Source organism: Pelmatolapia mariae, linkage group LG3_W, assembly GCF_036321145.2.
Source record: "Pelmatolapia mariae isolate MD_Pm_ZW linkage group LG3_W, Pm_UMD_F_2, whole genome shotgun sequence".
In the NCBI taxonomy this organism is placed as follows: domain Eukaryota; kingdom Metazoa; phylum Chordata; class Actinopteri; order Cichliformes; family Cichlidae; genus Pelmatolapia; species Pelmatolapia mariae.
In genome coordinates, this window is record NC_086229.1 from 43,126,948 (window position 1) to 43,142,025 (window position 15,078).

The following is a 15,078-nucleotide window of genomic DNA, read 5'->3' on the forward strand; positions in this document are numbered from 1 at the left end:
GAATGGCTGGAAGGCTGGAAAAGAAAGTGGTACTTAAAAGGTGGAGGAAAATTTACAGCTAATTAAACTGATTGTTAAAATGTCAGTAACGTGATTAGGTTTTTGTTTTTTTAAAAATATGATAGAGATTCAAAGTTTCTCAGAAGTAAAGATGGAGAGGTTTGTCTGCAAAAAAATGCATCTACAAATAGTTGAACTATTTGAAAGAATAATGCTTCTCAATGCAAAATTATAAATACTTGATCTACAATTTCATGATATACAATGTATAATAGCATCAAAAAGTTCAGAGAATTTTGAGAAATCTGTGTGTGTAAGAGTCTAAGTCAATATGAGATGTCCGTGATCTTCAGGCCCTCATGATTCTAGCCTGAAAATCACTTCATGGGCACGGGAGAACTTCCAGAAATCAAAATGTGAAATTCTTTAGGAAAACATGGATGTCACATCCTCCAGACAAGAGGAGAGGAACCATCCAGTTTGGTATCAGCACTCAATTCAAAAGCCTCCATCTCTAATAATATGTGGATGCATTGGTGCCTATGGAATTGGAGCTTCCTCAAGAAAACCCAGGAGTGTTGAGCAGCTGAATATGTGGTAAACATGACCCCGTCCTAAGTTTTTGAAACATGTTTCTGCCATCAAATTCAAAAATTACCCTTTTTTTCTTAAAAGATACATTTTCCCAGTTTAAACATTTGATATTTCTTCTGTGTTCTATTGTAAATGAAATATGGCTTCATGAACTTTTACAATGGGCACTGTAATTGTACATCTGGAAAAGAACTAAAAAAATATTCTTGGATCACCTGTTGTAAAATTATAGACACGCCTACACACACATCTTGTAAAAACTGATAAAAAAAAATTTAATAACTTGAAATGTGTCATTTTAAAATACATTGAAAAGAAAATCACATACACAAATGACTGCTGATTAGAGCAGTAATACGGATATCAAATATAGCGATGTGTATTACAACAGATCATAAACAGTCTAATGGTTTTACTGGTTTGCTTTTGATTACATTATAAAATGAAAACATCTAAATTCACGTAATAGTAATTTGCTTCTTTCACCCACTAAGGAGGATTTTTTATTTTCATGCACCTTCTAGACACTTTGTTCAATCTTGCTAAGCGGGTCATTTCACAGTATACATATAGAAGCACTACTTTTGTACTTCTAATTATCTTTATGTCCCATCCACAATAAAAACAAAAACTTTCTGTCGCATCTTGGCTTAAAAGATTGAAAAGCTGAAGGAACTAGATCCTAGTTGGCAACTAGTGACACAGGCCTTCAGCCTCAATGCCTCTGAAATAAATACAGTCAAACATATTTCTGTGAATTAAAAATGAAAACGGGATGAGGAGTAAAAGGAGGAGGCTGCAAGTGAAGCGGTGATTTTCAAAGGAAATTGTTGTAGTAACAGTACAAAAATACTCTTGAACAATATCGTTACGACACTTTACATCATAATAATCTAAAACAAGCATGTCTACTTAAATATTTTGTATTGTATTGTGCTGGGTTTACCTATTTAAATTCCTTTTAATGCATAATGTCTGTTTTTGCATTTGCGATTTATGTAAGAAAATCATATTTAGATTCGTCTTAAATTATTTATGATTGCTCTCTCCTGTTGCTCATTTGAAAAGCAATTAAAACACTTCATTTTGTTTTTGCTTGTTTATTTAATTGCTTCCCAACACACCGGTCAGCCCTGACAGTGCCATCGATGCCAACGATCAAACATGATCAATATAAAGTTAATACTGCCGGTGCTGAAGTGGATAGAGAGATATGTGGGTGTAGCTGTGGGTCCCAAATCAAATTCTGATTGAAGCCCTTTAACACATCTGACTCTGAGTCTGAATATTTTTAAATTGTGCTATAAAAATCATAAAAGGATCTCGTCACATCATTTTTACGCACACTCACGTGGCTTCCTTTCACGCACGTCCGAAGGTTTAATTGGGGTCACCGCCAATTTCAGGAAGTTGTTTGTAAAGTCTAAAATGGCGAGCGAGCAGGTGAGCCTGTAAATGACGCCTTTAGGCCGCGCGGACGATGTTTGCCAACTCTAGCCTCGTTGGTGGAGCTCGCTAGCGCCAGAGGTTTTATATCCAACATGAGGGCGACCTGTGCCAAACGCAGCTTAGGCTTCCTTCGTGTCTGCGCCCTGTCCTGCTTCGTCTTCCTGCTCTGTTCCACTTGCGGTGGGCAGAACATGGCCTCTCACCAGCCCACGCTGAGGCGCAGTCGTCGGAGTCACCAAAGCGCGAAGGACAGAGGAGCGCACCGCCACCACCACAGGCCGCTGACCGACGAGCAGAAAGCGGACCAGAACCTGCAGTTCATGCTCAGTTTGTACCACAGCGCAGCCGAACAGGACGGCAGGCCCAAACAGCACCGGAAGTTCGGCTCCAACACGGTGCGCCTGCTGAGGCCCACGGCGTCATCGGTGCACTACCTGCCCGCGTCCGGAGGTGAAGAATAGCTGACTAATCTTGTTAAAAGTATCAAACTAATTGCTGGAGAGTTTTTTATGTGGCCGCAGATTTACAGAATCCGAGAATTAGTTTCATACAGTGACTAAATTTAAATAAAGAAAAGAAATCATGCCAAATAAACTGCCCTTTAGTTAATTAGATTTTTACCTCTGTCTGCGGTCAATTGGAGCTTAGATGATGTGTAATACTCATGTGCTTATTTTAGCACCAGCCTCCCCATGATATTCGTTTAAGTTGAGTTCGTGTTTCTGTGTGACTGAAAAAGCATTTTGATGTATTTTTCAGTATTGTGGTAACCACGTGCGACCTTCCAGCGACCTTTGGCAGACAGCTGCCACGTAGAACTAAAACTAGTCAGATAACTTACTCAGATAACTGAAGAGGTTTGTTTGGGAAATATTAATAAAAAAATATACTATTAATACAAAACAGCCAAACGTCATACAAAGTGTAGTTTGTCCACAGATGCTGCAGTAAGTAAATAAGACTGCCCACTTTTCATGCAGTGCATCTGTTGTGAGTCCCATGTTTCTGTGTAGGTTCTCACCTCTTACTCCAGCTTTCTCCCACAGTCCAAACACAGGTCAGGTTAACTGGTGAATCTAAATATGAGCAGTTGTCTATGTGTTAGGCTATGAAAGCTTGGTGATCAGTCCAGGGTGAACCCTGCTTCTCACCCTATGACAGCTAAACAACAATATGGATTTATACCAACCAGAAATTTAAAAGGAAAACATTGGTTAGATTTTTGTGTAAATTGTTAAATAGGTGTTAGGTCACCAGTGAGTGTAGGGCCTGAAAAGTGAAGCTGCTAGAGAAGAGTCTGAAATCTTCCTAGTGGCCAGCACGGGCTGCAAAAAAGAAGTTTGACTGAACAGAATTGTCACTACATCCATGTTTTTATATAAAGTAGAGTTAATTAGGTTCAATGATTGGGGGGTGGGGGGGGGGTGTCATGCAAACATTTTTCTGACAAACATTTTTTACTATAAAGATATTTAAGTGATATTTAAGTTGTTTCAGCAGCTGGAACATCTTCAGGACGCATTTAAGTACATTTTGTAAAAATCTGTTTAAGAACTCGTGAACCTGAAACTCAAACTTAAACGCCACATTATTTTGTACTGCACAACAGCTTTTACATATATTAATGTTGGCTCTGCTTTGTTCAAAGGACTTGAAGGAGTCAGTGAGGGATAGATATGATTGATGCTGATTTATTGACTTTGTCTCCTCCTCCTTTTCTTCAGACCACTGCTACACCTTCACGGTGCAGTACAACCTCGACACTCTCCCCTCAGAGCAACTGGTGAGAGCTTCTTTTGTTCACCTTCGCTCTTCTCCGCCCTCTTCTTCCTCCACAAACTTGAGCAGCGCCCAGGCCATCCAGCCGCCCCGCTGCAGGGCTCAGATCACTGCGCTGGGTGCAGAGAGTCTGGTCACCTTGGAGCCTCACGAGCGGTGGACGGAGACGGACATCACTGCACACATCAGCAGCCACGTCCTGCGTGGGAAGGATCGAGGCCGGGGGAGGCACTTGACCCTCACTGCCCAGTACTGGTGCACAGAACCTGAGCTGGCTGAAGAGAGCAATGGCCTCCTGCGGTGGTGGAGGATTCTGTCTCGAGGGAGGACACGCTGGAGCGGTGAACCTCACCTCGAAGTTCCCTCTCTTCTTCTGTACCTGGAGGAGGAGAGGGAGGTGAAGGACTGGATGGGAGAACTGCTTGGCACGGAAGGGGAAGGCATCATGAGGCAAATTGGGCAGTGGCATCTTTCGCTTCACCGCCGCCGTCGCTCCAAAGATTCTTCAGAGCCTCAGGATCCTTCACTTGACGCACTAAAGAATGCCCCCACTTCCTCTTCATCCTTCTCCACCCCCACCTCATCCTTGATCGTCTCTGATATTCCCAGCTACAAACACAAAACCATTACACCCAAAAACCGATGCAAGCTCCACTCTTTCCGCCTGTCTTTCGACGAACTCGGCTGGGGCCACTACTTTATCGCCCCGCCCGTCTACAACCCTCGGTTCTGCCAGGGCGACTGCCCGAGGGTGCTCCACTATGGCTACCATTCCCCCAACCATGCCATAATCCAGACGCTCATCAATGACCTGGGCGTCGGGGACGTCCCTCCTCCGTCCTGCGTGCCCTACAAGTACATGCCCATGAGCGTGCTGGTCGTGCACAAGAAGAAGGTGGAGTACAGGGAGCTGGACGACATGGTGGCAGAGTCCTGCACGTGTCGCTAAAGACTTGGAGGAGCATGTCTAAGTGATTTGAATATGCTTTGCACTGAGGGGGAGGAAAAAGAGACTTAAATAGAATTTCTGATGGGACACTGTTTTGAGCTTCAGCTTGGCAGCTAACCACAACGAGCTTTATGCTGGAAGGAGGAACCTGCTGTTGTGGTTTCCGTGTGGTTTCATGGTCCCTGTTGAAGCAAGGTGGATGCTAAATGTGAATGCGGGATCTGCAGACAGAAGAAAGCCCTTACTTTCCAGTGTGGAATAACTGTACTGTAAACCCTCTGTGGCTAAAAGCACTTTGTAGGTGAATATACTGCTGATGAAATTATGGATCACTAAAAAGCAGGTTAGGTCACCCTGAATGATTATTATCCCAAACGTCCCAAAAATATAACAAATGTACAAATACATAAACTAACTTTGGGTAAACACCAGTCTACATATAAGATTTAAACAGAACAAATTTAAAATCTCAGTATTCTTCCTTAATCCACAGGACTTTTTCTTCCTGTGTGTGTCTGTCTGTGTGTTGTTCTTTGTGTAAATCTGTTTCACAGCATTAAAAAAAATCTGGGTAATGTGACGGCACTGTGCCGGGCTGCATTCTTCAGCAGGAAATTAGATGCTTGTTTAAAAAAAAAAAAAAAAAAAAAGGTAAATAAAAAAACAATTTTAATGGACAAGAGGGTTGACCATGTTGGATGTAACTGTAGAGGCGTTGTGACATTACGTTCTTGATGTTGAGCGTGAAAGAAAACAAAGCGTTGTAATGGAAAAGTGTCATTTTATATAAGTGAAAATGAATAATAAAGTAAAATGCATATTTTGTAAAGTGTTATTTATTGCTAGTTTTGGTGTTTTTTAAAAAAAACAATTTCTTCAAAGTTGTTACTTAAGAACTTACTTTTAAAAAGTTCAAAAGCTCCAAAAGACCTACAGACCTGCAAAGACAACTGGATTTGATCATTTTGTTCTTTACAGTAAATACTGCTAGCAGATGATTAGGTTAGTTCAGCATTCGAAGCTTTAAAAAAATAAAAACCTAGTGTTGTTCTTTCCAAAAGCTCTAAAAACAGACCTTTTGGAGCCGAACACTAACTGTTAGTATTAATGCTTCCTTACAAAACTGCTTAAAACCTTAAACTGCTGCTGCTACTTTTTAAAAATGTGCTTTTATCTGCTGATGTTGACATTTTAATCATGTCCTAAATTTGAATGATGTTCCTAAGCTGTTGAAGTGCATTAACCCACTGAGTCCAACAGATGGAGCTGTTTTCTTTTTTTTTTCTCCCAAATGCATGAGGTTTACAGGAATGGGCAGAAATTCTGACATGATTCTTTAGGCTTGTATTGCCCACAGTAAAGTTAACAAAAGTATCTCTATAAATATGAACACAGCACATAAGCAGGGGTGTAAGCAGGTTTAATTCTATTGGCTTTGCATGCAGTGATCTTTGGGGCGTCCAGGTTAAGTTTTCCTTGACTTCACTCCGAAGGAATTCCTCTGAGGAAGGTTTTGAAATTTACATGAAGCCAAGCAGGTCAACCAATCACAGCATGCCCTGTACTACACATACAGTTCACCTCATGACACAGAGTTGAGGACATTTGCGGTCTATTTTCTTCATTGTTGGCATTTAGTGCTCATTGTCACATCATTTATATTCAACTTATTTTTCTTTGTTACTTGTAATGTCTGTGACTGAACTACAAAGACTACAATTTAATTAATAAACTCTCTATTAATGCCAACAAAAATTGTGAAACCAAAATTTAGACCTTATGATAGTTGTCCAAATAACACCCAAAAGTTTACTTTATATATATTTCCACATCAACGACCAGTTGATGTCTTGGCCTGAAAGCATCCACTCATGGATGTAAATGACCTTTAATGTGGGTTTAAAGATCAGCAGAGGTCACATTCACAACAAGCACACTGGACAAGGGCTCAAACTCAGTTTTACTAAGAGTCACAATCGGAAGATCACATCAAGAGGAAAACACATGTAGCCCATTAGCAGGGCGGTCCTAGCCTGTTTGGCGCCCTGGGCGAACACTCCCTCTGGCGCCCCCCCCCCCCCACACACACACACACACGCACACACACATATGAAGAGAGAGAGAGTATGCATAGTATGCAAACGGCTAACAAACAGACATCATAATTCGTCATACAATGAGAACAGGACAAATCAACAATTGACACTGACTAATTAATATTATATTATTGTATATATTGTTTGGAGTTTAGTCTGTTACTGTTACTATTTTTACCATTTCTTCTTGGAGGAACTGTAACCCACATAATTTCCTTAGGGATTAAGAAAGTATTCTGATCTTAATGTTTTAGGATACATGACCTGCCATTATCCAATGACACATCTGCTTACCTGTATCTTTTGCTCGTTTCTCCTTGTAGGAGCCATAATTAAATGTATTGAATTTGAATGATCACTGGGTTTTCATTTGTTTGGTTGCTATGGTGATGTGTAACGGGAGTCACGTGGGTGCTAGCGGTGACATTAAGAGGGCGTTGTCAGTCTGTCTTTCACTGGTTTGATTTTGACAGAGAGGAGGGCTGGGTAGCCGTAGTTTTTGTTGACCGCAGCACAACGAGTTTCCCCTTGTTGCATTAGAGCTGTGATGTTTTAAGAGTTTGAATCGCAAGCCGATCACATTGCTCTGTAAACTTTTCAAGCACTTTAATAAACAAGCAAGCAATTCCACCTCTCGCATTATTGTGTACAATTGACAGCGCGTCAGGCAAATAGGCAGGCTCAGCCTCTAGCGACTGTGGAAGTCGCTACACTCCTCCTCTTCTTTTCTCTTTTTTTTAAGCTTTAAAAACGGGTTGTGTGAGACTTTAAAGCAACAAAATATAAAATATACATTTTAAATTGTTATTGATCCCTTTACCCCTGGTCCTAAAGTGTATATTTATTTTCTTACTCTTCTTATATTTATTGTTCGTTTACTTGCACTGCTGTAACTGGAGCCTCGTCGTCTCGTCTCTCTATATACTGGACTGTAGCGGAGATGACAATAAAGTTTACTTTGACTTCAGCAGCGAGCAGGCGCACCGAGGGCTCTCGCGCTCACTTTTCACGTATAGAATTTCGAAAAAACATTGGTGCAAATTATAAGTCTGTATCATAATGTCTGCTGTTTTCGTGTTTGTTGGTTTGTTTTTATTTCGCGCGCAAACGGGGCCCTCCGTTTGCGCGCCTCGCAAACGGAGGGCCCCCTTACTCCCAGCAAATGGGCGATAGAAAACCGATCGGTGCCTATGCCATTCCCAATATGCGCTGGCATGATGTCGGGGCAGCATGAGTACGAGCAAGTTTGGGGTTTTTTTTGCCGATGCCCGTGATGCCGCCCCCCACCACGATGCCGCCCCGGGCAACCGCCCGTGTCTCCCGTATCTAAAACCGCTACTGCCCATTAGCCTGCTTTAATGAATAAAAATATACCCAGGATAATGATGCTCGGTTTTAAATATTTTATTATGTTTTAATTTGCACCATTTGTTCATTTAGTGTGATGAGAAAAAAAATCCTTATGAAAAGTTAAATAATCAACCTTTTTTTTCTACATCTTTATTAAAGTTGAAGTTTTTAATGCCTTGGATCTGGTAATACATGACCTCGTTTGAAGTCCTCTTCCCAGAAATGAGTTCAGCCTCATCAGCCCCTGTATATTGAAAATTGTTATATATAATTGTTTCATATTACTTTTGTAAAGCAGAACAACTGGGAATTAGAGGAGAAAAATGTCAATAAAGGCCTCCTTCATTGGCTGTGATCCGTGTTTTTGCTATTAAATCAAATTAAAAGGAGCCTTCTTTGGTAATAAGTAAATCTTTTAGCAGTCTTATAGCTTTCAAAATATTAACAGTAAAAAGTTTCAATTTAGTTTTAACTGAAGTCACTGGAGCTTTGGCAGTAAAATAAATCTATCCCCTCTTAAATTCACTGTTTCCCCCTGTGACTTTTCCGTTTACAGATATGGAGTTTATAAGGTGACTCTTGAGCTTTTTAGAGGCAAATTCATCCACAAGAGAGGATGAGGTGGCAGGTAGTGTTAAGATTAAAACTTTATTTTTAAATTTAGGTTTATGGACTACAAGCTTTTATAACTGTAGAATGAAATCATATTCAAATGTAAAAATATTATTATTATCATCATTATTACTATGACCATTACATGTATCTAATAAGATTTCCATGGCATATTTCCATACAAAAGTCATATATAATATAATATAATATAATATAATATAATATAATATAATATAATATAATATAATATATGTATGACCACTTTTAGAAAAAAACTCATTTTATTGTATTTTATGTTGTTCTCATGCCTGTTATTTTGTTTCTTATAATCTTTCTTGGAAGATAAGACATAAAATAAACTTTCCTAAACTGTGCAGCAGTTTCACTTTACAGTTTCCAAACACGCACATACATTTAGATCAAGTAGATTTAGCTCTTCCTGCAGTCCTTTAGGCTCATGAGCGCTGCACCTTTACCCCGTGTATTACACACGGACTCTCATGCATCTCGTGTTTCTTTTTGAACAGCTGAAATTTTTACTTCTTTCAGAATCAGAATACTTTATTAATCCCTAAGGAGGTTCAGTATCACTTTATTAATAATATCTTCATGGAGCTGCCACTGACTCTTTGTCACATTCAGAATTTTCCATCTTTTTAAACTTAGTGTCACGTCCAGGAGTTTTAGAAGAAAACAATGCATCTCTGAACCTTGTTATTATAACCGTGTTATTGTATGTAATGAGTATTATTGACAGTAAAATTATTCACTTCCTCACATCTAACTTGATAACTATGAATTCCTCTAACGGGTGGGTGAATGTACAGAAAATTAAGGTCAGCTATGTTTTCATACATTGTTTATTAAACAAAATATTTGTAGACAGAGAAATCAATTAAGCATTTAAATAATTTAATTTACACCCTCATGAGTGTTTTAAAGCCATAAATAAGAAAATAGAGATATAAAAAAATCTTTTTTAATTTAAAAAAAACAAAACAAAAGTGCGACTGGTGGGTTAAAACTCTTCATTTAAAAGGCAGAAGATTATTTAATCTGTAGCAGTAAGCAGTGATACTTCAATCACCAAATGCAATTAAATTTATATGTAATTTAATCAAAATATTCAGGCAGTAGTAATGATCAGATTTCTTCATTGTTGCATTGTTGTAATTTAGACACGTGTACACACTGTCTTTGCATCACTAACCGTCAATCAAAATTCACTAATAAAATATAGAATAATGGTAAATGGTAAATGGCCTGTATTTGTATAGCGCTTTACTAGTTCCTAAGGACACCAAAGCACTTTACACATTCAGTCATCCACCCATTCACACACACATTCACACACAAATTTAACTTATTTATATATTATTTATTTATTTGTGTGTATTTATTAAAAATACACACATACACACACACACACACACACACACACACACACACATACAGACCCTGTGTGTGTGTAAAGAAAGATTAGTGCTGGTGGGATTGAATTTAAAAAAAAAACCCACTGTAAAACATTATGTGACACATTAGCAAACAAAAATTACAAATATTTAAGAAGATTTAGAAACATTATATTAAAATGCAAAAAATACAAGAACAACAATAATAATAATAATTCACTAATAAAATATAGATAATAATAATAATAATAATAATAATAATAATAATAATAATAATAAGAAGAAGAAGAAGAAGAAGAAGAAGAAGAAGAAGAAGAAGAAGAAGAATATTGAAATATTTTAGAAAGATAGAAACATATTTCCACACTCTATGGCTCTGCACTACTGTTCAGCAGTTCTGGGTACAAGTTACAAGATCACTTTCCACCATGACTGCTGTCTCATCCCATTATCACCACATCTCTGTCTGATAGGAGACACCACAACAATTATTAATCATGTCCAAAATCCCAAACAGTTACTCACAGCATTAACTGTTGCCAAGAAGACAATCCTTGTGAACTGGAAAACGAAGACCACCATCATTCTGACACTGGAAAAACGTACTAGAGCATAGTCCACTGGAAAACAACTTTTATTCATTCTCAAGGATCTTCATTTATATTACAATTAATATGTTCAGTTTACGTATCATGTTTACTGTCTTTGTTTTGTTTTTTCTTTTTCTTTTCTTCTTCTTCTCCCTTTTTTGTACTGTCCTTTCTCCTCACACAATTCTTGTATATAATCCAACAAATCCACCCTGGTAGAATGAAAATTGCTCCCCTTTTCCTTTACTTGTCCAGTGTGTATGTCTAGATGCGCTCGCCTCTTGCAAATAATTTATTGACTTGTTTAGCTCAGTAAATGTAATGAATGGGGCCCTGTATTTTTATTATTATTATTTCTTTATTTATTGATGACAATGTCAGTCTTTACTGATTTCATTATCATTTACTTGCACAAACACACATGATCACGCATGTTCACCCACCAACCCACTGTACTGCTTTTTTTCCATTAATGCACTTTTACTATGTATCTTGTACATAGTAACAGTACATATATTATACATTTTGAATCTCATTTGTGAATATAGTGTTATTTAATGCAAACCATCATGGTTACATAAAATAAAATACGGGGAGAATTGTAAAATGTAAGGCATGTGTAATTTATTTACACTCATGTCTATAGTTGTTATTTTGCCCGAGGACCTGCAGCGTTGGTCTGTTACGGAAATATTTTATGACTCACTGACGGGAAATATTCAGTTTTACAGGGCCTCCCTGTTAACTACTTTGGGGGATTTCGTGTGTGTGTGCAGTTTTGTCCTTCTCATCTTAACCTCCTCTGACAGATGTTGCACACTTTTGAAACACACAAACGAAGACATCCACCGTGATTCCCATAAACACTGCGCGCACACATACAGAGAACAAATAAACCTGTAAAGCTCTAAAAGGCTTTGAGGTAAAGTTAATGAGTTATTGTGTGTGTGTTTGTGAGTGTGGTAGGGGATGAAGTGTGTCAGCAAGGTAGTCATATTGTGTGTTTACTGTGTGTCATGTGTTCTTACATTGTTCATAAAATTGGTGACACACCGCACACTCACAGCAACAACATGAGAGAACGGTCTGTACTTGTTAGCTCTTTCACCTCCTATCAGACTTCTACAGGGCGGAGAACCAAATTACAGCTAATCATAAAGGACCTGCTTATCAAGGTGCGCTAATAAACTGTAGAGGCAAATCTAAGGGGGGTGTTGGTTTTTTTATAATAGCCTCCATACAGTTATTTTCAAGGGTTAAATTAGCTACAAAGTCTAAAAACCTGGCTGTAAATATGTTTATTTTATTGCTGAAGCTGGAAATTTTAACAGAACTGACTTGCTCATAGAAGATCTGCCTCCAATTGGTTAAGGTCAAAGATGTGAAGTGGACAGAAAGTGTCTGAGAGAACAGCTTACTATGAACAAATAAAGCTTCTTCTTTTTTTTGTTACAATTATACTCGTTGTAGTTTCTGACTTCACTGACTAATTTTTTTGGCTTAAACTAAATGCTCTTCAGTCAAACTTTTAAGTTAGGGCTTGTTGCTCTTGAACTAAAACGTTGATGTTATTTGTTTGTTGTGAAATTAAATGTCAGGGCGTCACTGCAGTCAGCAGGATTTGTCATTTTGATGTTTTAAATGCTAGTGCCAAATGTCACAAATATCCCTCAATAACTTAAAACGTGTTTCTCTCTGTCTGTGTAGTTTTTGCACTCTGGTCGAATCAGCGAGGCTCACTGAATGAATCTGAACATAGAAGCACATTTAGAAATGAAATTTAGAGATAGCCTGAATACAAACGAGAACTATCTGTCTGGATTTGTGCCACCGAATCTCTAATCAATACACTAATGGTAGATGGTGTGCCACGTCAGACAAACAAAACACGAGAGTCAACAGTGTTCCTGTAGCACATTACCGATAAGCTAAAAATAAACTTGTTTAAAGATGCAGGGTGAAAAAGAAACCAAAGACTGGGTTTTATAAAAGCCATTGCTGAAGTAGAAAAAAACAAAAGCACAGCTGGAAGAGCCAGACAAGATTTTTCATTAGCACCTCCAGCAGTGAAATTAAACTGCTGCAAACGTTGATTTATGTGTGCTGTAGAAACATCAGAGAAATATTGTATCTGCTTTAATGTGAGACTTTCTCACAGATATCCAAGTCTGCGACATGTGATTATAATTTCTCTGTAACTGGTGCATAAAGCAAAACTAGGTTACAGCTGGTAGTGATGAACTTAAATTCAAAATTTATAGTTTGTACAAAAGCGTTTTACATTTGTGACATTTAGCTTTTGTTGCATAACTCAATAAATAAACTTTGTTTGAGTTTGTTTGAACATAATGGTCTCATTCATATTCTAATACCAACACAAAAACATACGACTGGGGCCCTGTCACAGCAAAGTTACAAAGAATATTATGAACATGTTACATTTATGTTATTAAAAATATTCCATTTGGTAACAAAATAACCACAATCTTATACAAAGTCTTAGTCATTTTAGGAAAAAGCATCGTATTTATGTTTGTTTTGAGACATGTTACATTGTCATGTATATGACATATACACATATAATGTTGCAGTTTAGTGAAATTAGGACTAGTCACAGTTGCGATTGTGTGTGTGTTTATAAGAGTACTGTCCACCTTCTGATCTCAGATCTTTTTCTGATATCATTGAACGTAATAATGTGGGACTGCACTGAATTAAAAATAAATAATTCAATAAATCTGCATTCAGTGTTTAGCATTTAGGTTCACCTTTAAAAATGTCAAACTTATGGATAAAGATGTTTGTCTATTTGGCAGGTAGAAACATTAATCTGGACTAAGTCAAACCCAATGGATGAAAAAGTTATTGTTCAACTATTAACAATTAACAATTATTGTTCTGTTAGCAACTTAGGTTAGTCTGTTTTTCTAGTTGCTGATTGCATCAGTATAAAGTCATGCAGAGGAGAAATCCAGGGAGCCAGTTAGAAGACAGTTGGCTTGAACGGAGAGTGGTGTTAAAGGGAGATAAGCTCAAACTGAGAGGCTCCATCAAAGCCATTGAGAACCTAACGAGTTAAAACTGAATCATGCAAAGATCCTCTATTAGAGTCTAGAATGAAAGTATGGAGCTGGGAATGATACTAAGAGTTCCCCCTTGAGGAGCGTTTGTGTGGCAACTGTGATTTTTACTGATGAGCAGTTCTTAAACTACTTTATATTTTTGTAATATAAACTTATCAATTCAGAAAAAAGGCTTTTTTGTCCTTTAAATGCTTTAAATTTTAAATTAACTAAAGGTTTAAGACTCCACTTGGGCAAGAATTATAAAAACTATATTTAAATATGTATATATATGAGTTGTCGATGTGGCAGGTAGGCTTAAGAAAGAGCATGATATTTTTTTTATTTTTTATTATCATAACTCTGGCTCATTCTACTTCTGATTACTTTTAAAGAGAGAGATAAGTGATAAGCGCTGCCACTGCTGAACCTTCACCATATTTACTTATCAAGCATTTATTGACTTCCACTCAAGGCCTTCCCACATTTATATTACCTTCTGGGTAACCCATTTCTGTGAACACCAGCCTGCACAGTCCACACGAGGACTGAATGCTGGTCAGATGAGGTCATGTCTGCAACCCTACGATCAGGCTGTCCAGTGGAATTCAAGTTGAGAGTTCAAATATCATTGCCTAGTCAGGCTTTTTTTTCCAGAGCTGATGACAGTGGCCTGCCTGTGCTGGAAGAAAAACTGGCACAGTCACACCATGAAGGCTGAAGCCAGCCAATGCTGCTTCAGTCTGCAGCATAGGCCACGCTGCAGCCTCCCACAGAGAGACCCTGACATGATGATTAAAGTTCACTGGATTTGCTTTCCCTTTGTAATGTGGAAACTTTTTTTGGCAATGAACATGAGCCAGAAAAGCCAAACAAACACATCAATTACAGCACTCATTGTATTGTTGATGCTGCTGATCAGGAAGGACCTGACCTGCCAACAAAAGCCGATTATAGTTTCTCTTCTTGTGTAGCTCAAAGAGAGTTTTTCAGGGATTTTCAGTGACGGTAAAGATGGAAACTGTTTCACATGAGCACAGGACACAATGAAAATGGAAACTATCACAGTCAGAAAAGAAATCGATGTTTAGCTTTGATTAGAAGTTTACATTCATAGACATGGATGTCATGGTAATTTTGAGCTTTTAATGAGTTTTTGAGGGTGAGATTGTTGTACAACAAACA

At 38.1% G+C, this 15,078-nt stretch overlaps 1 protein-coding gene across 1 annotated transcript; it reads left to right on the forward strand.

Annotated features, from left to right (window-relative positions):
• The first annotated feature begins 2,135 nt into the window (after positions 1-2,135).
• Positions 2,136-4,771, forward strand: bmp15 (bone morphogenetic protein 15). The gene is made up of 2 exons (XM_063461422.2): positions 2,136-2,493; positions 3,768-4,771. The coding sequence occupies exons 1-2, from the start codon at positions 2,136-2,138 to the stop codon at positions 4,769-4,771; spliced, it is 1,362 nt and encodes a 453-aa protein (XP_063317492.1).
• The last annotated feature ends 10,307 nt before the right edge of the window (positions 4,772-15,078 follow it).